At 33.7% G+C, this 25099-nt stretch overlaps 9 protein-coding genes across 9 annotated transcripts; 2 read left to right on the forward strand and 7 right to left on the reverse strand.

Moving 5' to 3' along the window:
* Positions 1–366: 366 nt before the first annotated feature.
* On the forward strand, positions 367–2590 carry nhr-198 (Nuclear receptor domain-containing protein; the record flags this gene model as incomplete). The annotated part of the gene is made up of 3 exons (NM_074502.2): positions 367–471; positions 832–1534; positions 2262–2590. The coding sequence occupies 3 exons, from the start codon at positions 367–369 to the stop codon at positions 2588–2590; spliced, it is 1137 nt and encodes a 378-aa protein (NP_506903.2).
* A 567-nt stretch (positions 2591–3157) lies between these two features.
* srx-29 (7TM GPCR serpentine receptor class x (Srx) domain-containing protein) lies at positions 3158–4572 on the reverse strand (the record flags this gene model as incomplete). The annotated part of the gene is made up of 5 exons (NM_074503.2): positions 3158–3236; positions 3301–3753; positions 4125–4271; positions 4317–4477; positions 4534–4572. 5 exons carry the CDS (start codon positions 4570–4572, stop codon positions 3158–3160), a joined length of 879 nt encoding a protein of 292 aa, NP_506904.2.
* Positions 4573–4900: 328 nt separating this feature from the next.
* nhr-199 (Nuclear hormone receptor family member nhr-199) lies at positions 4901–6272 on the reverse strand (the record flags this gene model as incomplete). Its single annotated transcript, NM_074504.1, has 4 exons — positions 4901–5463; positions 5515–5710; positions 5770–6103; positions 6148–6272. The coding sequence occupies 4 exons, from the start codon at positions 6270–6272 to the stop codon at positions 4901–4903; spliced, it is 1218 nt and encodes a 405-aa protein (NP_506905.1).
* A 706-nt stretch (positions 6273–6978) lies between these two features.
* Positions 6979–8736, reverse strand: nhr-53 (Nuclear hormone receptor family member nhr-53). Its single transcript, NM_171556.5, has 6 exons — positions 8611–8736; positions 8340–8425; positions 8080–8282; positions 7635–7830; positions 7194–7579; positions 6979–7138 (listed from the first exon to the last, which is right to left on the reverse strand). Exons 1-6 carry the CDS (start codon positions 8730–8732, stop codon positions 7037–7039), a joined length of 1095 nt encoding a protein of 364 aa, NP_741644.1. The 5' UTR covers positions 8733–8736; the 3' UTR covers positions 6979–7036.
* A 2596-nt stretch (positions 8737–11332) lies between these two features.
* Positions 11333–15965, forward strand: twk-34 (Potassium channel domain-containing protein). Its single transcript, NM_074505.5, has 10 exons — positions 11333–11446; positions 11503–11557; positions 12016–12097; positions 12208–12637; positions 12683–12805; positions 13230–13528; positions 14169–14403; positions 14451–14547; positions 15157–15299; positions 15349–15965. Exons 1-10 carry the CDS (start codon positions 11432–11434, stop codon positions 15544–15546), a joined length of 1677 nt encoding a protein of 558 aa, NP_506906.3. The 5' UTR covers positions 11333–11431; the 3' UTR covers positions 15547–15965.
* Positions 15951–16874, reverse strand: Y6E2A.1 (Seven TM Receptor; the record flags this gene model as incomplete). The annotated part of the gene is made up of 1 exon (NM_074506.1): positions 15951–16874. The coding sequence occupies one exon, from the start codon at positions 16872–16874 to the stop codon at positions 15951–15953; it is 924 nt and encodes a 307-aa protein (NP_506907.1).
* Positions 16875–17159: 285 nt separating this feature from the next.
* str-101 (Serpentine receptor class r-10) lies at positions 17160–18371 on the reverse strand (the record flags this gene model as incomplete). The annotated part of the gene is made up of 4 exons (NM_074507.3): positions 17160–17224; positions 17271–17936; positions 18042–18129; positions 18174–18371. The coding sequence occupies 4 exons, from the start codon at positions 18369–18371 to the stop codon at positions 17160–17162; spliced, it is 1017 nt and encodes a 338-aa protein (NP_506908.3).
* A 208-nt stretch (positions 18372–18579) lies between these two features.
* On the reverse strand, positions 18580–23152 carry Y6E2A.4 (SUN domain-containing protein). The gene is made up of 10 exons (NM_001392675.1): positions 22153–23152; positions 21955–22021; positions 21448–21693; positions 21283–21399; positions 21003–21235; positions 20450–20617; positions 19989–20157; positions 19700–19945; positions 18915–19037; positions 18580–18854 (listed from the first exon to the last, which is right to left on the reverse strand). Exons 2-10 carry the CDS (start codon positions 22015–22017, stop codon positions 18621–18623), a joined length of 1599 nt encoding a protein of 532 aa, NP_001379020.1. The 5' UTR covers positions 22018–22021; positions 22153–23152; the 3' UTR covers positions 18580–18620.
* Positions 22721–25035, reverse strand: Y6E2A.5 (DUF713 domain-containing protein). The gene is made up of 9 exons (NM_074510.4): positions 24972–25035; positions 24733–24921; positions 24310–24357; positions 24146–24262; positions 23986–24099; positions 23692–23828; positions 23259–23574; positions 23021–23206; positions 22721–22968 (listed from the first exon to the last, which is right to left on the reverse strand). Exons 1-9 carry the CDS (start codon positions 25029–25031, stop codon positions 22792–22794), a joined length of 1344 nt encoding a protein of 447 aa, NP_506911.2. The 5' UTR covers positions 25032–25035; the 3' UTR covers positions 22721–22791.
* Positions 25036–25099: the final 64 nt, after the last annotated feature.

A 25099-nucleotide genomic window follows, 5' to 3' on the forward strand; every position in this document is an offset into this window, starting at 1 on the left:
TCTCTTCTAACAAAATTTCCTAAAGTCTCCATAACTCTATGATCAACGGTAAAATTGGAGCATTTCAAAAAATCAAAAATTTTGTGCATAAAATCGGAAGATCACTAGACAACTCCAGCTGATAAATCTTTACCAAGTTATCAATAGATCAGAACTTATGTGTCAGTGCATAAGAATGCACTTCACTTTCATGCGTATTTAAAAGAAACGACTTTACATTTGTGATTTCTGCTGCAAATCCCGTGATCAAAGTATCAAAAGCATAACATATTGTGTTAAAGATCTCTGCCTCACTTCCTCCTCCAAAATTCTATATATAAAAGAGCCGGAGTTGGCACTTGCTCTCTGAGTTTTCAGGCTTCAATTATGACTAACTACGCAAGTATTGCTAATTTCAAGACCGAGGAAAGTGTTCTTGTAAGAGAAAAGTGTGTGATATGTTTTGGATCGGCGTTGGGGATGAATTATGGGGTGAGTTAAAATTAGTTTAGTGGAAAAAAATATTTCAATATTAAAATTTTACAATAAAATGTATTAATTTTTTCTCACTTTTAGTTTTAATAAACGACCAAAAAATCCGATTTTTAAAAATTAATTTTATATTTTAACTTCGTTTTGAAAATTCTGAAAATAGCTCAAAAAGTTAAAGTTTTTAAATTTTTGACAAATTACCAAAACTTTTTCTTAAACTTTCAAAATATTACCCTGGGAAAGTTGGGAAAATGAATGTGAAAAAAATCTATATTTCGGAAGCAAAATAATTTTTAAAGAAATTACATTTTATTTTAAAAAATTTGAATCGTTATATTTTTGGTAATTTTTCTTTTATAGGCATTGACTTGCTCCGCGTGCAAGATGTTTTTCCGAAGATCTGCTGAGAAAAAATTGAGCTACAACTGCAAGAAGGACAATCAGTGCTCAATTGCTCAACGGAAATGCCGAGCTTGTCGTTTTCAAAAATGCCTGAACTTTGGCATGACATTTTACTCATTCCGGGGACAACTTGCTCAAAATTTTAATAATCTCGATCAGAAGCTGGAGCTCCTTTTAAAAGAGCTAACAATAAAAGATGGGAAAAACTACACAAAATTCATCAACTACTACTCAAATGAGGACCCTTCTTTAGTGGATGTTCTAAAAAACTCGAATGTGATGAAAATGAAAAAGCGGACACCTCACACCGTCACCGATTCCCATGACTGGGCATTCTTGGGGATCCATGCGAGGATTTCCTATTTTATGGATTTCGAGTTCATAAATAAGTTGAGTTTGAATGACAAAGTAATCCTTTTCAAATACAATGCTCTACGCATGGGATGTATGACTGAAGCAATGCGATGCTTCACTGCAAAAAGAGCATATTTGGTAACTCCAAGCGGTGAAGATGTCTACCTGCCGATATTTCGTAGAATATTCGAAAAGACTCCGGCGCTTTTGGATCAGACATCTTGCATGGTGCTTTATAAGTTTATAGAGTTGAATATTACAAATGAGGAGTGCATTCTATTGGCGCTGATTTTCTTTTGCAATCCTGGTGAGTTCTGCATAGCAAAAATGAAGGAAAAATTGCTTAAAACACAGATTTGAGTTGAAATTTTTTCGCCAAGATATGTTTTGAAAAATTTAAGTTTGAACCTCCTGCCCAATTTTTTAAGGTTATAACTTCGTTCAAGACAAAACTTTTCAAAATCAAAATTAAAATTTCGGCGAAAAATTGTTTAAAAATTGAAATTTTAATTTGGCACCAAAGATTTTTTGAACATTTAAAAAAGTTTTCAGTCGAAACTATTTGACAAAAAAATGCAAAAAAAATTAATACCAATTTTTGTTGAAAAATTAAAATTTGGACTTCCCGGCCATATTTTTTTGCAAGATTTTTGTTTGAATTTCTCGCATCAATTTGTAAAAAATTTTAATTTTAATTTCCTGACAAAAATTTGTTTCAAAAATTAAAATGTGCAATTTTTACCAAACTTTTTAAAACGATATTTTTATTATTTCTCGCCGAAACTTTTCAAATTTAAAATTCAAATTTCGGGATAGTTTTTTTTTAATGTTTTTAATTTGCGCAAAAATTTGAATTTCCTTGAATTTAATACTTTAGCTTTTAGAACAATTGCCATACTCAATTTTAAGAACAATTTGGCGAGAAATTAACGTTTACAATTTCCTTTTAAAAATATTTTTTGAAAATAAAAATATTTTTTTCAAACAATTTTGGCTGGAATTCGCATTTCAATTTTCTAAAAAAAATTGTTCAGCAATTTCCGATGAGCTATCTGAAAAAGCTAAGGAGACACTATCCCGACATCAAAAGCGTTACTGCTCTGCATTGCTCCAATATTGTCAGTCAACATGCCAAAAATCCGCACCTTCTCGGCTCACTGACCTCCTATCCTTGTACAATGTCACCAACAAGGCTTATGACGGTTTTCAATACCTTTGCATGACTTTCCAATGTCTTGCACCAGATTTTAGAGGGAAACAACTCGTATATGATACTTGTTTGGACATCGAGAAAAATAATAGTAAAGAAAATTCGTCTCAGAAGGTGCAGAAGCAAAATCAGAAAATAAATGGAATCTTTTAATGTATAACTCGTATTCACGGAATTTTTAAAAATTAATATGTTAATACATGTAATTTTGAAACAAATCATCTAAACGAAAATAAGAATATTTCTCCCTACGTGCCTGCTTGCCTGCCGCCTGCCTGCCTACGTGCCTGCCTAGCACTTGTCTTTCTACAATCACCTCTTTTCTTAAAAATGTAGTTTTCTGAAAATCTATCGATTTTTTTGAAAATTCAATTGTTTTGTATATTTATGATTTTTTTTCGGATAATTCATATTTACATTGGAAATTGAACTTCTTTTAAAAATTTATTGATTTTTCAGAAACGTTGCTGTATTTTTTGAGAATTTCCCATTTTTAAGGGAATTTTTATATATTAATTTCAGAAAAATTATAGCTTCTAGTGAAAAAAATCTTATTGCTGGGTGAGATATTCATTAATTTTCTATTAAAATGTGTTTTCCGAAAAAGTTTTTGATAAATTCATCAAAAACTTCTCGTGGAGAAGAATACCAAAAAAATTACAAAACCGACACCCTCCGAACAATCACGAAAACTGCAGTGGATTCTGAATTGAAAACAAATTAAGTGAAATGAATAAATTGGCTGATACCTTTCTTAAAAGCAGCTCTCAGTTCTCCATTAGACGCCAAAATTATTCCTCTGAAATTGTTTGGAAAGCAACTGTGATATGACCTGTAGGCACTCAGGTAGGCCTGAAACTCACCCCTCTGCGGCATGGATAAACACCCAAAAAGTAGCAGCAATAAATTGAGCAATGACCCAGTCTGCATCAATGACTGGAGCCACAAAATAAAAAGCAACCTGGCCTGTAAATATCGATAAGCCTTGAAAACAGGTCTGCTTCACAAAATTCCATTCTCTTCTCCGTTGAATCGCGGAAACTTTCAATCCGGCCGCATTTATCAGAACTCGTGACTGTTTTCTTCCTTTGTAAGCAGTCAGTAAATTCAGAAACAAAGTGATTATATCGATTCCCGTGTTGAAAAGGAAATCCGAATACCAGATCAGAGAATCGCAAAAATCCGAATTCTCAAATTCGAATGACCAGTGGTTGGGGTTGTATTTGAGGAAGCACTTGGAGAACTCATAGCAGACTGCACAAAATATAATACAAGTTATCCACAAGTAATTCCGCATGATTACTGTGTTCGGGTTACTGGAAGAGAGAAATGTGACTACGGCTAGCGCCCGACATCTGCAGGGTTTCAAGACAGCGCATCTTGTGGCGGAACCCGGGAGATGTCTGGTGCACGAATATGTGTTACTAACTTGCTGTTTTAGGCACCCACGGAAGATAGACGTTTTTTACGCTCTCCACACGTGGTGTCAGAGTGTCACATTTCGGTTTGACCTGCGAGATTTGCGATAATTTAGACGCCGATTTCTAAACCGATTTTGCATGGTTAACAGCGTGCCGACGCCGCACTTTCCTGGGCAAAAAAATCCCGCATTTTGTAGATCAAATGGTACTGCCTGACACCACGTGCCTCCCCCATATCGCCCGCACCACTTATTGCTCAAAATTACCTGAAAAGTTGCTCATATCGATGCTGAAAAAATAGCACGCAGAATCGATTGAGAGCAATCAATAAATGAGATAAATTCGAAATCTCGTAAATTGTCATGCAAGTGTTTCCAACATAATGTGAGATGTGAATCATAGGAGGTGAGTATCTTTAGAAAAAAAACTATTTTAAATTGTTTTCCTGTAACACCTACCTAACTTGTAAAGGGAAAACATACACTAGAAATATTGCACAGGTCAGGATATTACAAATTGCTTGGTTTTTAGTGATTATCCCAAAAGAGCCATTCATGGAGTACGTTTTACGGATTGCAAGGACTAAAACTATATTTGAGAGGATACCTATTAATGATACCTGAAATTGGAGCAGTTTACAGTACCTTCTATCAACTACGTTTTACAAAAACTCACAATAAAGGTGATTGCGGAGACGACAAATTGCTGATACATTGGGAAATTTTAGAATGTTTTCTGAGTAACTTACAGCTTGATGAGACAATATCATGGTGATGAAAAAAATCTGAAGGAAATATGAAAAACTGTGCATTTTAATTTCCGGTCTAGCCAACGGCGTGGTACTATTGATGTATTATTAAAAATAATAGTTAATTTACAGCTAGAGATTATCAGCGCATTTTCGTAGATCAAACTAAAAAAAACAGTTATAGAAATTGCAAATGCGCTCTGAGGTACTCGGCAAAAGTGGCTGCCAAAGTTTTGTACATTTTTATTAATACTACTGGAATCAAAAATTTACAGTATAACTATTTAAAAAAAATCAAATAGAAACAAATTTACAAATAAATTTTATGAAGTTGGCGAGAACATGTCGTAAAGATTCTTGGGAAGAGCGTACAAATTGAGCATATTTTTGATTTCCATGTATTCGTGAAAACGGTGACTGGCTCTCTGAAACATCTTTAGAGTTTATAATCAAAAAATTGTTGCTCCGCGAGCAACAAACTTGAATTGATGGAAGTATGGACAAAACTGCGCCAAGCCTCATTGCTGCGTCATCATAAATATTTATACATTGATAGTGAAAAAGTAGATCCTTGATGATATTGCTCTTAATCTTCACAGCTTCTTCTTGAAAATCGGCTTCTGACTCAGAATCCGATTCCAAGAGAATGATACCCGCAAGCGCGAGGAACTCATAGATATCTACATTTTCAGCACTCAACGGAACAGTTATAGATGATTGTATTAATTTTAGCCTTTGAGCGAGTATTTCAATATTGTCTCTTTCAGTGAAAGTTTGATGATCGTTGGTGAAAAACGATTCAGAATGAGCCAAATCGATGTAGTCACCGGATGGAATGAGCATCACATTTTTTTGCTCTGAAAATTTAGATATGGAATGAAAAAATTATGGCTGAAAAAAAAACATACTTGCTGAACATCCATTAAACGAGCTCTCAAATAGACAGAACGACAAGAAGAAATTTTTGAAAAATGCGAGTTTTGTGTCTGGAAGAAGCATGGAGTACTCGGGAAATGCTTCCCAGAGGAACTGATATATGCTTGTCGACTCGTTTTGAAACACGATTGGAAGCTCGTTAAAGCCGATGGCTCGGGGTGCTTGGTTCTGAAATGGTTCACTGATCAGGTATCAGTATTTCATATGAACAATTAAACAGTCCTTACCTCCCGCCTATTATGCACGTGTTTCCTGTTTAAAATTAACATTTCGTACGCTCTTCGCAACTTATTAAGCACTGGCTTTCCACGATCATCAGAGATATTCAGACGTTTCCCGAGTTGTTCACGTCTCTGTTGCACCGATGATCGTTGCATTCCCATTTCAAGGCACTTACCGTACCTGCAGGCTTTACACATGCTCCGTGCGTCTGAACTTAGTGGTGATATTTGAAACCCGACCAATAAAAACTTGCATGATAGGAAAAAGCATTGCCCATTTCTCCCACACTCGTGGATCTTATTGTGTTGGACTGTGCGGCGGAAAAATGCAGCGCAAGCTCTGAAAATTTCACGAATTTCAAAATTTTTGAAAAAGTTACTCACCTACACGCTGCAGCTACTCCAAAATGATTCCCATCAGCAACCTCACTACAAATCAAACAATATGGAATCGGTTCATTGGATGAAGCGCTTCCAATATTGTTCAACACACGAGCTAGGGTGAACATGTTTCTGAAATAAATGAATAATTAATTATCATCTGCAACTGCACCTGTTTTCAAATGGATTTAAAAAAAACAAGAATAACAATATTCTGAGATTTTTGAATTTTTGAGCTTCACAAAATCCCTTGGATTAGACTATATAGAGACTAAAAAAAGCAGAAATAAGTTTGTAAGATCAAAAAGTTGGAGGTAGATTTGTTGTGTGATGTGTCTGCCAAATAGAACTCATTACACACGTTTTGAATATGATCAAACACTCTGAGAGCTAACGAGACAATATATTATATATTCACGAGGCTCATTAGTCATAAAGGCAAATCGGACTCCAGCTTAATCTGATGTTATTTCAGAACTCAACAAACTCTTGAAAAACAATGGTTGTGGCATGCTTTTATACCTCGTGTGCCTATTGAAAATTATAAAATTGCATGGCGTGTTTGCACAGCTTTCCGAAATTATACTCTTTTTTTTAAACTGAGCATGCTCCACCAGAGCGCATTAACAGAATTTGCGAAATCCTCTCCTTCTTATGGATTTGCCAAAGTTATTTTTTCTGAAAATAGCATTACTTTTGATTAAAAATTTCAAAAAGTTGCTCAACTGCAAAGTCGCATTGTTCGGTACATTTATTCGGCACATTTCTTCTTCTTATTCCCCACTTCTGCTTTTCAGGACAATTCTAACAAAAGTTTTAATTTTATAGACAAATAAAAATAATACTTGTTTATTGTACACTAAGAAAATAAATTTAAAAAAAACATTAAAATTCAGGAAGTTGGCGAGAACATGTCGTAGAGATTCTTGGGCAGAGCATACAAATTGAGCAGATTTTTGATTTCCATATACTCGTGGAAACGGTGACTGGCTCTCTGAAACAACTTTTGAGCTTATAATCAAAAAATTGTTGCTCCGCGAGCAGCAAACCTGAATTGAAGGAAGTATGGACAAAACAGCGCCAAGCCTCATTGCCACGTCAGCGTATACATTTATAGATTGATAGTGAAAAAGTAGATCCTTGATAATAGCGCTCTTAATCTTCACAGCTTCCTCTTGAACATTCTTCCGATCGGCTTCTACTTCTAAATCGGATTCCCAGAGAATTATAGCCGCTAGAGCTAGAAACTCATTAACATCTACATTTTCAGCACTCAACGGAACAGTTATAGAAGTGTGGAGCATTCGAAATTGCTGAGCAAACATCGAAATAGTGTCTTTTTGAGAAAACGTGTGATGATTATTGTTGAAATATGACTCTAGATGAGCCAAATCAACGTAGTCGCCCGAAGGAATGAGCATCACATTTTCTTGCTCTGAAATTTCAGTTTTTGATTTAATTTTAATTTTTATCTAAAAAGTGGAACTTACTCGTCAAATATCCATAATATGAGCTCTCCAAAAGTGTGAATGGTAGGAAAAAATTCTTAAAAAGCGATCGTTTTGTGTCTGGAAGGAGCTCAGAGTACTCGGGAAATGCTTCGCAAAGGAATTGATAAATTACAGTCATCTCATTTTGATACACTACTTGAAGCTCGTTGAAACTGATGGCTCGGGGAAGTTGGTTCTGGAAAAAAGTTTTAAGCTTTTGGTAATTTTTTTGAAAATTTCGAAATGAAACTCTGTAATTTATGTTCGAGGTTCTTAAAGTTTTTTTTTTTTTAATTTCCCAAACGGCGCAGTGGGAGTTTTCTTGTACACAAAGTTAGGGGGTTCGACCCTCACTGTGAGTATTTTTTAATTAAAAAAATGTAAAGCATAAGTTCAGATTTCATCCTTTAACAATATCCAAATATCCGTATAAAATCACCCCTACCTCCTGCCGGTTATGAACCTTCTTCCTGACAACTAGTAACTTTTCATACGCCCTCCGCATAGTGTCCAGAACTGGTTCTTCACGGTTCGTCGGTAAACCGTCTCGCCTCCCCAGTTGATCACGTTTCTGTTGTACAGATGATCGTTGCATTCCCACTTCGAGACATTTCTCGTACCTACAGGCTCTACACATGTTACGCACATCTGAATATGTGTAGTTCGGACCATACAAATTGTAGTGGTGTAGTTATAGATACTCACTTGATAAGATAAAACATTGACCATTTTTCGGACAATCGTGGACCTTATTCAGTTGGACTGTGCGTCGGAAGAATGCAGCGCAGGCTCTGAAACATAATCGTTAAATTTATTTGAGAAAAAAAAGTAAATTTGCAGCCGACATCGACCGAGGTCCGCCCACATATTTTTTGTCAGCGCTTCTTCTGCTCACAAGGTACACGTTTTGTGAATATTTAACACGTTTACAGTTGGGTTACTGTAGATATATTACAGGAACATACAAAAAACTTGCCTACATGCTGCTGCTCCAAAATGATGTCCATCAGCAACTTCACAACAAATCAGACAATATGAAGGTGGTCCTTGGGAAGAAGAACTTTCGAAATTGTTTAATAAATGAGTTGGGGAAGGCATTTTTCTGAAAAGAAAGTTGAAAATGTGTGATGATAAAAATATTAGGGAAATGAGTTTGTTGAAAAATAGAAAGACGGATAATCCAAAGTGGAATTAGCTAAATGTCATAAGAAACATGAAAATGTTATTTATTCAGGTATAATAAGTTCTATTTAATAAATGAACAATCAATAGTAAGAAAAATCTATAAAAAGATACTAACAATTCAAGTTGGCTGAAGTGAAACAAAGTGAAAATACGGCGGCCACCACTCAATAATACAATAATCAGATCATTTTATCACCTTTCGCCTCGTCATATGGTTTCCCTATTGATAACATCATTGATCACTTTTGAATTTAATATGCAAGGATTTGAAAATTTTTGGCAAAATTGATATAAAATAAACCAGATTTTAAAACCTTGAAACAAGAAATAAAAATAAGTTATGTGGGCTACTAAGGAAGAGATTATGAATAAAAAATAAAAAATTATGCATAAGCCGTAAGGCAGCATAGTCTAAAATTTTTTTTCACCAGATTAAAGAGCAACTTTTCATTGGAAAATTAAATATTGCGAGCATCCCGTGTTGGAAAAGTCTAATTTTTTCTCATATTTCACTAACTGCGATGTTTCCCGAGTAGCGAGTGATTTGTGAAATGTAAATAAAAAATATTAGGAATTGAAAATCTAAAATGTTCAAAAATTGAAACTTATACTGTTTGAAAATTGAAACATGTAATTTGACCAAAATACCTTGAACTAGAAGACTCTTTTCATTTATAAAAATGCTCTCATTTGTGCACTACAAATAGGATAGGCACTGAAAGTAAATACACAAGTAAATCAACTGTGCGGAACAATGGACTGTGATGTTTTCTTTAGAGAAAGGGAACAGATTGACACACACTGACTACACTGTAGTGCTACAAATGTTGATTGGATTGAAAAAAATGGTTGGAGATTGGGCTAAAAGAAAAAAAGCCTTCTTGAACGTGATGTGGGAAATGAATTCAAATTATCTGAAATAATTAATAGCAGAAAGTATTTTAAAAATTGAATCTGAAGCCAGAAGAGTTCAATTTTTTTCGAAGTAAACTTGCAATTTGCAAGATATGCAGTTGTTCAATTTTTCTGGAAAAATCTAATAAAAATATAATTTACAAAGCATTTTGGGATTTAAACTCCCTTAAAATAAGCTCTCTGAAAATATAAAAAGAAAAAATTATAGAAACTTTCAGGATTTTCAGCAAATTAGCTCTCACATTTCTAAGTTGATTCTACCATAGATGGTGTTTGAATGTAGGCTTGCCACAGCCTGCCTGCGTGCCTACTAGCGTATTTATTTACCACCTGTTCACAGTCCATGTTCACGAGAACGTTACCCGAAAAGGTGAAATTTTTTAGCAAGTTCAAAATCCAAATGAAACCCGACAAGAGAAGATTTCCATTTCAATCACTTATCGATATTTCTTTTTCCCATCAGACAATCAATGAATAAAAATTGTTGAAATGTTTTGGTACAGGGTGTCAAAGCAAACCTGAAACAAATTGTGTAATATTGTTTTATTACTGTTCGTCTCCTGTTTTTTTCATAAATTGAACGCTACCTGAAAATATATTAATTTTGTATTTTATTGATAATTCTATTTTTTTAAAGGCGCTTTCAGTGATATGAAAAATACTGTAATAATTTTTCACTTTGAAAAATTTGATAGCGCTCAGTTCCCACTCATAACTTCTTCCACGAATTTTATGTTCTCATCATACATATATTTCAGTTTTATTCTTTTAGTTTTGATTTTTTATATTGTTAACACGATTAAAAATTTTGGAGTTCAGTTCCCAAAAATGATGTCAATTTCACAGCGGGATGTCATCACAAAGTCGAACAGTTTTGCTTTGAAAACTGTGAAAATCCGATTAAATAGTTCAAAAAAGTTTGCAAAACGTCATAATGGTCACAGTGTTTTGATTTTCACGAAATAAAAAAGTGAAACAATTTGGAGGTTTGGATCCAATATGCAACCTGTTGCAAATGATGTATGCATTTTTTGCTGTGATTTTTTTGCGTACACTTTGTTTTAAAAAACGTTTTTTAATGGCTAGATCTCTAAAAAAAGCTATTTAAATTTTGGAAGTACAAACAAATTTTGCGGAAATTAAGTTTCTGTATTTTTGGAAAAAAAAACTTCAATTTCAGAAATTTCTGAAAATTTTCATTTTCAGCATTTTCTGAAAATATAAATTTCAGCATTTTCTAAAATTATAAATCTCAGTATTTTATGAAAATAATTGTCAGAGTTTTTTTGAAAACTTCAATTACAACATTTTCTGAAAACTCGAATTCGAAAATCAGAAGCGAAGTTTTATAAATCTTGACTGTAATTTCAGAAATCAATTGATAGAAACACAAAAAAATAAACATATGAAAATCCGGAAAAGTGCACGACACCATTAACATTTTTATAGTCCCCCAAATCAGCCCCTTCTCTTTCAAACAGTGAGGAAATGAGAACAAAGATGAAAAGTGTCTGAGATTATCACTTCAAGTGATATCAGTGATATCATTGTGTCACTTTTTGCGCGTATACGTTGGTTTTTTCATTTTAACTTTTTATTTTTCCTTCAATACAGTCTCGTCATATCAGTCAATTCAGAATTTCTTCAGAAAAGTCGCACGATATTCTCATTTGATCTATTCACGTCAAAGACCAAAAATGATTACCGCAAAGGTAATAAGTCAAATGCGATTTTTGAAGGTTAAGCTAGAAAGTTGTATTGATTTTAGGTGACAATCCCGACAAGAAATGGTCCCGCGAATTCTCATCAGGCAGTTTTGGAAGGTTCGTTTAAATGGATTACTGTATTTTTTTTATAGTAGATGTGTCATGTTTTTGTTGAAGAGAAATAGGTGTTGTAGCTTAAGACTGATAGAAAATCTTGTTTTCTTGACTGAATTTGACTTGAAATATATTTTCCCAACTAAAATTCATTGGACATTTTGCTAAAAAAATTCTCCCGTTTAAAATTGACTGGAAATTTGAATTTTTCCTTTGAAATTGCCTGGATATTTTGTTATTTTGCAACAAGATTTCGAAAAATTCAATTGCTCATAAAAATTAGACTGGTTGTTTAATATATATGTCTGCTGTCAAAAAACTGAATATTAAAAAAAAATCTGATTTTCGCTTTCCGAATTCATTGAAAATTTGAGTTGAGTGTGTAAAATTTACAGTGAATTTGACTTTTCATTTAAAAAAATTACGACAAATTTAAAATTTGAAAAAAAAGTTTATTTCAGAAATCGACGAGGAGGAAGACGGCGGGGTGAAACCGGAAAATCCGGAGCCGCCGGTGAATAATGTTGCTCCAGCAGAAGAAAGGTGAGGTTTTTATTAATTTTTATTTTTGAGAATTTGATTTAAGATATTTTTAAAATTTCCAAAATGACCATTTTCTGTAAATTGCACAACAAAAACTTCCAGAATTTCAGCCAAGAGCCAAAGCTAACCCCACTTGAAGAAAGAGAGCGAAAAAAGAACCGTGTTCACCCAACAATGCAGAACCTTCCACTCTCGCGTAGCAACTCATCGACGAGTCTTTCAAAGGTTGAAGCCGTCGAAAAGTATTACGAGAGAAATGCTCATACCGTATCAGGATTTCAAAGGAATCAAGACACATTTGGACAGCTTCAGAGAAGATATAAGCCGAGACAAGATGCAATTAGTGTGCTCAGTAGTCCAGGAGCTCTCGGTGAACCTGTGATGCCAACTGACCGGCACTTTGATAGATCCATGTATTGGTTCGCATTCCATCGGAAACAAATTGGTCTCAGACATATAATGGTGGCTCTGATGGTACTGAGCTACACGATTTTTGGAGCATTCATGTTTTGGACAGTGGAAAGTCGAAATGAAAGAGCTGTAGGATTGTTTCTGTCGCAAAATCTAAAAATTTCGCAAGTTCAGGTTACTCTGGAACGTGTCACTAACTTGGAGAATTTGCTAAATATACTTGCTACAAATATCACCGAAATCGTGAACAATCCAAATACAACAACGACGGAGGCAGAAATGCAAGTTTACATTAGGGTAAGTTGTCTGGTGGACGCTGCGCGGGCCTCAAATATACAGTAAGATTTCAGGTTGAGTGGCGGAACCCGGGCGGTGTCGGGTGCACCCGGAGCTCCCGGACTACTGATAGTGAGCACACTAATAACATTTTCTACCGAACTGTTGCGGCCAAAGATTGCGCCTGACACTACCCGGGTTCTTCCTAATTAACGTCCGGCTAGTAATTTGCTAGCGGCCGACAATACTCGGCTTCCTAGTTTGCTAGCGCCCGGCATCGCATGAGTTCTTAATTTTTTAGCGACCGATACCGCACAGGTCGTTATTATGGTAGCGTCCGACACCACACAAGTACCTAGTCTGCCAGCGGCCGACGCCAGAAGGGGTTCTATAGGAAGCTGTTTTCTGTTCCATATCCTGATAATTAATAAATACTAATTTATAGGAAGCCTACGTATCACTGATGAAACTCGAGGGGCAGTACAAGGGAAGTACCTACTACAAACTGGAAGATCACGGGAAAAACTGGAAATGGACATTCGAAAGTGCATTTTTCTTCAGTATGAATGTCTATACAACTACCGGATACGGGTCGATCGCACCGGAATCCATACTTGGACAGGTTCTCGTCTGCCTGTACGGATTCATTTTTGTCCCCGTCACACTTGTGGCGCTCAGGGATCTTGGACAGTTTTTCTTGGTGCATTTAACAAAACTTTATGCTCAATTGATACAGAGATGGAGGTGAGTTTTAGGCAGGTAGAGCCAAAGAGCATTCTTAAAAAATTTTGTCTTGTTAGAAAAATGTTGGTACTATTAAAAACTGGAAAATTTTAAAATCTCGCTTGGATTTATCAAGAAAAATGTTGGGATTTTGTAATAAATGATCTGAAAATGTTTATAACAATTGTTTTTCATGCTATTTTCTTCAACTTGCAAAAATTAAAAAAAAATAGGCTGATTTTTATTAAATTTCCTCGCAAATGAAATTTGGAGTCTCAGAATTTTTTTCGGGTTATCAAATTGTTTTAATGTATGTTTGAAAATTTGACGAAAGAATTTTCAACATTTTTTCAACAGAAAAAAACGAAAAAATGATTTTTTTAATAGTTTACTTAGTTAGGTATAACAAAAAAAACCTTTTACACGGAAAAAAAATGAATTTCTTGGGTAAAGTTGTGACAAAAATTTCAAAATGAATCCTACCAATAATTTATTGATTAATTTTTTTTTTCTCCGCAAATTTGAAAAATTGCTATTTTCTGTAATTAGTGGCACAAAGCACTACTATTTTCTGAAAAAAAAACAAGGATTTTTTCATCGAAGTTTTGTAAAAAAATGCCAATTTTTTTAATGCTCAAATTCCCTGAGAATAATTTTTCAGAGAAATAAACGGAGACACAAGTATAGACGTAAACGAAATCATCAAAATCCCCATCAAAGCCTGTCTCCTACTCCTGGCTCTTTACCTTGCATTTTGCACAATATTTATCCACGTATTCGATGAGCTCAGTGGAGATGAATCTGGAAGTGGAATGTCTGTATTCCTTTGTTTCTACTTTTCATTCATATCTCTAAGTACAATTGGTTTGGGAGATATCATGCCGAATAATGCTACGGTAAGTTTACGTAGACAAGATCAAAAATTGAAAAATCACATCATCAGTTCTCGCCTATCATCTCTATCATGTTTTTCTTTGGTATGGCACTCACCAAGGTCGTCAACAGGAACACTTTTATAGCTGTCGAGAATGGTATTTTTGGTAAGTTACATTTTTTCGATAGGTGGGAAAAGATGATAGGACATATCACTAAGTTTTTTGCAAGTAATGGGTACAGCTGGTTTGTTATCAATTCTTGAAAGAAGTGATTTATGAGAGAAGGTAAGGTTGCGAACTTGAGTTTTGATTTTTTAGAAAATTTTTGCGTCTAAAAATGATATTTGGGAAAATTTTATTGAAACGTACATAGTTCTGCCAATAATAATTTAAAAAAAAACTATTTGAAGCTTTGAATAGTTTTTGAAGTTTATTAGAAAAGTTTTAAGTGTTTTTTTGTTTCGTATGAGAATTTTGAAATTCCTTCAACACCCTAAATATTTTTGGCACAAATATCTGTCAGTTTCTGAAATGTTAATTTTTCTAAAGAAAGTTTTGAAAAAAACATCGAAATTCGGACATTTGGAAATTGGAATTTTGGAATTTTTTTCTAATTTTGTTCCAAATTAAAACAAATTCAGCTCAAACTTCGCGCCGACATTGTTTCAGAAAAAGTGAAAATTTGAATCTCGAGCCAACATTTTTTTTTGGAGAAAAGTCGATTTTAAAACATTTTTCGAATTTCGCGCCAAATTATTTTTGCAATTTTTTAAGGTGCCCTGACCCTCGTCGAAAACAAGCTTGATGGAATTGTCAGAAAAGGCAAGGAAATGCCGGATGAGCAGAAGCAACCGAAAGCTTTAACTCCCCAAATGATACAGAGAGCTCTGAGTGTGGAAGACTACGGTGCTGCTCAAGTAAGTTTAATTTTTAAAATTTTGGAGCAATAAAAAATGTAAATTTCAGAGAGAAAACAAGAATGAGGTGATGAACAATTTCACGGTCAGATCTATCGCAACATTTATGAAATCGAATACGGATATTTATGGAGGAGGATTTGGAAGAGTTCAACTTCGAAGAGGAGATCTTATGGGAAGTGATCATCAAATGACCACATCATCTGAAAAAACATCAACTAGTCATCATCCGGAATCTCAAGTTTAGTCTCCAAAAATACCTGCCTGGGTGTCTAGGTCCCCTTTAAAAAGAATTACGCCTACCTTGTAGTCACTCAGGTAGGCAAGGAAAAAATTTAACGCATTCTGACAAAACGAGATTAATTTCATTTGAAAGTGCATACTTCAGAAGGGTTATTTCCGATTTGAGTACTAGCTCAAACATAAGGTTTCAAATGAGACTAATTCGGTTTTTTTCCTCGACTATAGATTAGATAATGCAAACTTTTGACATTTTGAAATTATTTTTGTACTGTACGTTTTTCATCTTTCCCCTACTGACAACAACACAAATTACTGGTATTTTCTTTTTTTTTTTCTTTACTTTTTATTGAGCATTCAATTGAATAAACTATCATAAAACTGATTTGTTTTCTCTGTGAAAAAAATCAGTTAGCCATTGGTTGCACTGATACTAGAGTCGTTTTCTTCACTTTGTTGCAAGTGATCACACCTGCAAAATTGTTTAATTTTTGCCAAATTTTCATTTAATTTCTCACCAATAATTCTGTACCGGAAGTTTTTAATAAAAAACATTGCAACCAGTGGTTCGAAGCAAGGATATATCGCAACAGAAATTGGAACGATATTTCCCAGCTCCTCGACTTTGATACCAAATAACGGCAATAGAAACATCACAGAAACTGGAAAGTACATGAAGATAAATGGGATAGCTGTCTGGACAACCAGAGTTCGGAAGAGCTGATTTTGAATTTCCCGATTATCCAAGCCAGCTATGGAGCTAAGTCTGTACAAATGCTTATAAGTTTGCATTCCAAAATATAGTATTGCACTGAGAGTAAAAGTCATAATCATAGCCATTGCTCCAGTGGCGAGAAGGGATCGAAAATGAATCGTCAGTTCCCCAGTGACTGGATCTTCATAAAAATACTGAGCTGATGCATAGGCAAACTCATCTGGCTTCATGCAGTACGATTTCAGAAATTCTGGATATACATGTAGATCTTTCATTTTTGAAGGGCCATTCACAAAATAGCAAATTGAAAACCACGCAAATGAGTTAATAAGTACGATGAATGTCCAAATAGGAACAAATTTCAGCGAGAACCTTGAAAGTTTTGAAGGACACGTCACAGAAAGATAACGATAGTAGAAATTAATTGTGAGCAGAGAGAGCATCATTCCGTAGCACGAGCAGTACATACCTAAAACATAAATCATGGCTTGCTTGTTTTTAAAAATTCCAGAAAAAATTGAATTCCCCAATTTTTTGTGTTTTTTTTGAAAAACCTCAAGTTTAACTTTCTGTGAAAACTTTTCAATACGAATCAAACCGTAAATTTTTGGGAGTTTCATTCTAGTCTACTGTTTTCTATACCCCGTATTAATCAGAATTATATAATTGTTTTTTCTTAATTATAGATATGTTTTCATGAACCTAGATAAATGTGGTGGTCAATAAAAATTGTCCCATGTACGAAAATTGAGGAGCTTTCTCAAAAAAGTTTGATGAAAAAATAATAAACAAAAACAGAGCCAATAAATATTCCTTTCATACTGAATTGCTTTATTTTCAGATTTTCAGCGTTTTGAACATTAAATCTGAATTCAAAAATACTTTAACCATAAAACATAAAAAATTTAATTAGGCATTGGTCTCACAGGTACTGTAACTGGTTTCTTGAATCTGTTGCAAGTTAACAAACCTGCAATTGTTTATTTTATTGCCAAATTATTTTTGGAACTTCTCACCAATAATTCTGTACCGGAAATTCTTGATGATAAACATAGCAACAAGTGGTTCAAAGCAAGGATATATTGCAGCAAAAATTGGAGCAATATTTCCTATTTCCTTAACTTTGATACCAAATAACGGCAGTAAGATCATACATGAAACGGGAAAATACATGAAGAAAAATGGGATGACTGTTTGCACAACTAGTGTTCGGAAGAGTTGATTTTGAAGTTCTCGATTATCAAGTCCAGCTATAGAACTGAGTCTATACAGATGGATATAAGTTTGTATTCCAAAATAAAATATTGCACTCAGTGTAAAAACCATAATTGCAGCCATAACTCCAGTTGCAAAAAGAGATAGAAAATGAAATTTCACCCCTTCAGAGACATGATCTTCATAAAAGTATTGAGCTGACGCATATGCAAAGTCATCCGGTTTCAAGCAGTACGATTTTAGAAATTCTGGGTATACATGTAGATCTTTTAATTGTGATGGGCCATTTAAGTGATAACTTGTGAAAAACCACACAGATGAGTTAGTAACTACAATGATCGCCCATATTGGAACGAACTTTGCCGAAAATCTTGAAAGTTGAGAAGGACACGTCACAGAAAGATATCGATAGTAGAAATGAATTGTGAGCAGAGAGAGCATCATTCCGTAGCACGAGCAGTACATACCTAAAACATTCATCATTGTTTTTCGTTTTGATAACCTTCTGAAATCGGGAAAAAATGAATTTTCTAGACAAAAATCAACATTTTTTCTGTCTGAACCCTAGGTACCTATTGCAATAGTTCCAATAGGTTTTGTCAGTGTTGTATACTTCTGCACGTTGAATACAATGAATGACCATTCAGTTATATGTACATTCTGAAATTGTATTCTTTCTGATTTACTGGGCTTTGGAAACTGACCGGATTGCTCCAAAAAGCACAGCAAGAATAATAAATCCCCAGTACCGAAAATGAGAACATCAGGTATTTATAGCTGCCGAATGTCTTTTTAGGCATTTCACTTATCAAGAATAAAAGTATAAAATTTAAAGTAAGTGATAGAAAAAATCCAATAATTTCAGCGTTATGAGTAGCTTCGAGCCATGTCGTCGAACACATTTTGAATTGATACTGGCGTCGTACAGGTATGTTTTGGAGGATCTCCTGACCTCCTGGGAGTTTCAGTCTAGTCTACTTTTTTATATATTCCTCTTATCAATCAAAATAATATGAACTAATTTTTAAACATGAGACTGGTTTGGTTTTTTTGAAGCAAAATCCCCATTCAAGCTACTCCATCTTCAGATTAAATTTTTCAAGGACGAAGAGAATAAATAATTTATGTACAAAAAATCATTTTCAGACAAATTAAAAATGACTATATACAGAAGGTGATCCGATACTTAATGAATCTTCATAATCCGATGGATCAGCTGAGTGACAGATTCCTTTGAGCCTCCATGTGGTCGGAATTGACGATGGGTCAACTTCCATCACTGCTGACCGAAGCTTAAAGTAGTCGTATCCATGAGAGTTCACCGCGATGCTCCATAATTCAAAAATTATTTTGTCGAGCTGATTGGCCACTTGACTCGTGGCTTTCTAGAAATGATGTCATTGAAAAATAAAAGTGAAAATAGAGAAATTAATTTTCAAACATACCCAAAGCACTTTCAAAAACAAATCATCGTCGTATTTATCGAAGAGCACATCGAAAAACTCGTGCTGGTTACTGATAAGGGTCTGAGCTCTGGTGACTGTCTGGCCGAACGAGGCTGATTCCATCTGAAAATGTGTATTTTAATTTTGAGTTTAAAAAATCAGAAAAACAAGAAAAAAAATTTTTTTTTGGGAAGTTCTGGCTGGAAGTTGAACATTTAATTTTCGATTGAGTTTTTGCCGAAACGGTAAATAAAAATTTTTAAAATGTTTTTTGTAAAAATTTAAATTGAATTTCCCAACAACTTTTGGCGGGGAACTGGGATTTTTTATCTAAAAAAGTTTGGTGGTATTTAAAAATTGAATTTCCTCAAAAAATTTTGGCTGGAAAAAATTGAATTTCTATTTTCAAAAAATAATTCCAATAAAAAATTTTTAATTTGGCTTGAACTAAAAATTAAAACTTTTTTTTATTTTCAGAGTTGTTTTGAGAAAAATTTTCAAGTTTATGAAATATTTTTGGAGGTAATTCCAGTTTTTTTTTGCAAAATTCAATCTCAAAAAGTTTTTCAAATGTTTCGGAGAAAAATTTAAAATTCGAAAATTTTCAAGAAAAATTAAAATTAAAATTTTGAAAAAAAAATTTCCAGGAAACTGAAAATGTAAAACAAATTATTGGGGAAAAAATAATTTTAAATTGCCAAAAAAAAAGAGTTTCAGAAAAAGTCAAAAATGCATATTTTTTCAAAATTTCGTAAGTTGCTAATTCTTCAGAAAAAAAAACTTGCCTCAAAAATAGTTCTCACAAAATTCGGACACATCTCTGGATTCTCTGCCTGCTGCCGGAAATATCTCTCAAAACTCCAAAATTCGGAACGAATAAGCGACAGTGAGTTACGAAGAACGTTCAATCGACTGGCCCAGTACTCTTCGTGTTCTTCCCAGTGAAATGATTTCAGAGAGGAATTGAGCAATTTCAGCAGAACTTCATCTTGGTTTTCACATGCTTCCATTAGTTTTAAATGTTTTTCTTCCTAGAAAAATGAAGATTTTAAATTTAAAAAAGGGATTTCTCACTGCAAATGTTTTCCGATCCACGTCAATTTTGCGAATAATCTTCTGAAATTCTTGATCTTGCTCCATCATTTTCTTCGAGAACTCTTCCTCTTCCTGCTTTCGTCTTTGCTCCTTTTCATGCTCAAATGCGTCAATTTCAGCATGCAGACGCTTCTCTTGAACTTCCAGTCTAAACGGCAACTTTCAGTGTTTGGACAGTAACTTTTACATGCCGACCAGCGAACGTCATGCCTGCCTTGTGCCTACTTTATGCCTAACTAACTGCCTACTTTCCGCAGACCTACCTGCCTGACTACCTGCCTAACCTGCCTACCTGCCTACTTTCAGCCTACCTACATGCTTCATGCCTCTTGTTTGCATACTTACGGGTATGACTGACGCCTGCCTATGTTGTACCTGCCTCAAATCCTACTGCCTACCTATTGCCTACTTACGCAAAATACAAAATAGGTCGCCTTTACCTGGCACTAATCTCCTTCTGATAAACGTTGAGTTTATTTTGCAAATCTTGTTCCTTTTCAGAAATTACATTTTCTGAGTTTTTCATACTTTCGTGAAATTTCGTGATAGCTTCATCGTTCTCCTGTGGCGTAACAATGATTTTCGATGGAATAGGGTTTTTTGTTGTGCTGGAATTTTTTTTTCATAATTAAAGAACTTTGATCTTCTAGAAATAGCTAATTTTGTTTTGTTTTGCCGTTTTTTCAGCTGATCGATCATTAACTGAAAACATGTTATTTAGTCGGTGAAATTAAACTTCAAAAATCAGAATATTTTTCTTATTTTTCTGACTGAAAATTTGAACTAAAAAACAAATTTCGATGCACCATGTCATTTTTCAATTTGTACCATGTACCATGCACCATGTTCATTCTCTAACTTGGACAACTAGTTAAATTTTTTTTCAAATTTTTTTTTCGCCCACATTTTAAGGCTTTAGAGATTTTTCAAGCCAAAAGCCAAAATTAGAGATTTTTCAAGCCCAAAATTTCAGGAAAATTGAAAAAAAATTACTGATTTGTTCCATTTTTCTCCATTTTGTGAACGCCATTTCCATTCATCGACTGCTCAACATGCTTCGGGGTGAATATTTTTGAAGAAATCTTTTTCGGAGTATTAAAAACTGGAACTATTGTCCAACTGGCAAGAAAACCAACAAATGCGAATAAAAATCGTGATGGAGGGATGTAGGATACGGTTTTGTTTTGAATCTTTTCGGAAAAGTTTGTGATGGCTGAAGTTAGTTTCTGGAAAAAAAACAATTTGAATCGAGTTAAGAATATAATTTGGATACCTGAAACCTTGTCTGCTGCCACAATTCCTCGTGGAAATCTACTTTTCCATATTGTTTCGCTGCTCCCGTAAACATATTAATTTCGTTCTCATACTTTCTGAAAAACTCTCCCCAGTTCTGAAAATACTTCATTACAGTTTAAATAACTAATTCAGAAAACCAAACCCTCTGAGCATCTCTCAAATCATTTTCAAAATCCAAGAACTCTTCTGGTTGATCGTCTTTTGGCTTTCTCAGCCTTGCAGATAATTTTCTGGGATTCGCGATGAAGCTGACGATTTTCATGAAGTTTTTCGTGATATGAGTCACCAAAGGGGGCAATTTTTCGGGGAGGTCATCTGCATTTTTCAGCTGAGCATCTATATTCTCAACCAGGCTCCAGTTTTCTCGCAGTGTCGTTCGAACGGGTCTCTGAAAAATATTGAAGTTAAAAATTATCTGATTGTGAGAAAAACGTCAAAAAAGTTGTTGGATTCGTTTTTATTTCGGAACTTAAAAATGGAACACCGTTTTTCAATTAGTACAAGAAATTGGGTGTTTTTCAGTTCTTTTGAATTTTTGAAAGGTTCATAAACAATTTCGAAATTTTTCAAAAATTTTGTTGTATATATTTATAAAACTGAAGGTTCAACAAAACATTCGGGAAAAACCTTTATTTTCGTAAATTCTCACCTTTCTCGACGGATTTGTGAATTCATTTATCAAATCCCTGGGAACTTCAATTTTGCAATTCATTTTACTGAAAAAAAAAGTTCAATAATTATTAAAAATATATACAATTCAAAAGCAAAACACTAAAAAAGTGAAGAAAAAGCGTAATATTAAAAGGGAAAAAACGAACAAAAGATAACAAAAAATTTGATCACTTACTGTGTGCGTATTGAAGGCAACAACATGTGGTGGCATAAACATGTTTGTTTTTTTTGAACACGAGACACGTACCCAGGAGTGTGTTTATAAATTGGAGATTTGGTCTCTGGTCAAGGACATTCGGAGTTTGAATAATAGAGTATTTGATGAATTGCTCAAACAAATATATCTAGACTATGGGCTGTAAAAGGATACATCAGCCTTCACTCAAAAACCTAATGAGCTACAAATTTTTTTAAAGTGTTCTTATTTTGAAAAAATCTGTTAAAAACCTTTCTCTAATCAATTTTCTTAACTTTCAATTTTTATGCAATAATTAATTTTTTTCAGATTTCACAGGTTTTACTAAAAAGTCTTAAATATAATTATTGTTGAATGTTTAAATTGATCTTCGAATTGTTTTGCTGGAATTTATGCAAAAAATAGCTTCAAAAATTTTTTCGTCAGAATTTTTCAAAACTCACCTAAAACAATATTTTTTTAAAACTCTAGTTTACAAATTTCGGTACTAATTTTTTTAAAAATCAATCAAAAAATAATTTTCATAACATCCAAGAAGTAGGAGCTGGTTTTGAATTTTTATTATACAATTCAAGATTATTAATATTTTTTATTACGATGTACAATTCACAAGCATTTTCAATCCTCTTCAGTTATGATAGGGCTGGATTTCAATACTTTAGGTGGAGCCACAACTGAATAATCTTCAATTTTCTCAGTTTCACACATAAGACGAAGCTTCGTAGTTGACGGAATCTCTAAGGGATCTATGTGAGATTCCAGATTCTGGATTCTAGCAAAGGATTCTTTATCGTTCTGAGATTCCAAAGTTTTGAATATTTGAAAATGTTTAATATTCAAAGAAAACCTCATAATGTCCGAGTTCTTCAATAAAATTGCAAAGCTTTGTTGCCACTTGGCTAATTTGCTTCTGCAAAACTTTTAGGAAAAGCTTGTCCAAGTACTTATAGGCTAGCTCTTGGAGCATTTCAAAATCAAAAACCAATGTATAATAGGCTTCTTGTGCAAGGTTTTGGATGTATAAAGCTTCTTCCTGAAAATAGAAAATTTAATTTTTGGAATAATATGTATTTCTGGATAGTAACCTTATTTTCATCCTCATCTGTTCGCCTCCATTTGCTGGAAAACATAGTAAACTTAGTCTTGATTCTTATCAATGGAGCCCGTGTATCCTTCAACCAATCACTCCAGTCTTGCTCTTGTTGCTCCCATCGGATTTTTAGTTCAAGACATGCCATGAAAGCCTGAAGTCTGGCTCTCGACTCCTTTCGAAGTCTTATCAATTCCTGATAGGCTTTAATTTTTCTTGCCTCACGTTCTTCTCGTTTTTCCCGTAACTCTTTTTCAAATCTAGCTTCTTGGGATTTTAAGGTTTTGAGAAATTGTTCATCTAACGAGTCTCTGAAACATGGCGCAATAGAACCAAGAAATGTGATTACTATGACTGAAAATTCGGCAATCGGCAATATTATTTTCAAGGATTTAAATTAAAATTTAAAAAAAACTAAAAACGCTTGCCTGGAACCTCTTCGAACTTCTATCGGCGGACTTGTTTTGCTATCTATTTTGCTCGAAGTCGGCAATGTTTGACTCTTTTGTTTTTCAAAATTTTTCTTGTGTATTTGGATTCGAGCTGCACCTTCCCGTTGAAAATTCTGAATTGTGATTTTCGAATTTTAATTAGCGTTTTTTAGTGTTTTTTTAAACTAATTATTTGAATCAATTGGGAATTCAATTTTTTTGATAATTACCAATACTATCTTTATAAGAATTTATAGTAAATAAAATTACACTCAATGTGAAAAAACTTACCAAGATTGGCACTTGTGAATTGCTACTATTAGTAGTTTTGGGCATAGAAGTCGAGCCTATTGTGTTAGTTTGTGTTTTATATATTCCATTTTTCAACTTCTTTGCGTCAGAAAACTAAATTTTTTATTTCTGCATATGTGATATTTCACATCTCACTTACATTCCAATAATAGTTGCAATCTTTACCCTCAATTCTTATGTCTAATTGGCGCTGCATTCTCGCTTCGTAAATAATTGTGTCATACAAATACTTGTAGTTTTTCAATTTTGAAAATGTCTGAAAAGTTGCATAGATAATTTTAAAAATTAATGGGTAAAGCTCACCTTCTCATCATAGTATTTTCTCATTTTTCTTGTGTATTCTTCTATTTCCTGCAAAAAACATTTTCATGTTTAGGGAACTGTTAAATTTTCTCAAAACCACTATAAAAGTGTATGAGAAAAAAAATGTATTCTGAAAACTTTTTCGATCAGTGTTCTTCAAAAAAAAACCGCATTTCTTATTCAAATTAATAAATTAATAAAATCGTAAAAATTAAATTAAATTAAATTAGGTATTCCGAATAAATGTAAATTTTGAACTTAAAAAAATATTTTGCAATGCGCGTAATAATCTAGATTAGACATACTATATATCTTTAAAAGTTTTGACAGTTGTGGTACAGCAAAAAACCGGTCACAAAATATATAACTCGAATTCTTGAAATTTCAGATGGCTATCAGAAATACTATTTATGAAATACCTACCTTGTTTCTCTCTAATTTCTGATCCTTAAACTTCCAGAGCATTTGAAACAAACTTGAAAAGTTTTTACAAATATATCCACATATGGTGCAAGTGTCTTTTTTATAATTTTCAAATTTAACATATTTTAATTTTTCTCCAATTCCATCCAAAGTCGATTTATTGTCGCTCTCCCAACTGTCCAGAATTTTCTGGAATTATTAAGACTTACGTATGTATTGTTGGAAAATAACTGGCTTACGTTGTTGAAAAAATACCTAAAATCCATCTGAAATTGGCGATTGATAATAAACTTTTTCATCTGAAAATTAAGAATTTATAAGACTTCAGAAAAAAATGGATTCACATGTAAATTGTTGACATTCGGAA

Source organism: Caenorhabditis elegans, chromosome V (assembly GCF_000002985.6).
Source record: "Caenorhabditis elegans chromosome V".
NCBI classification, from domain to species: Eukaryota; Metazoa; Nematoda; class Chromadorea; order Rhabditida; family Rhabditidae; genus Caenorhabditis; species Caenorhabditis elegans.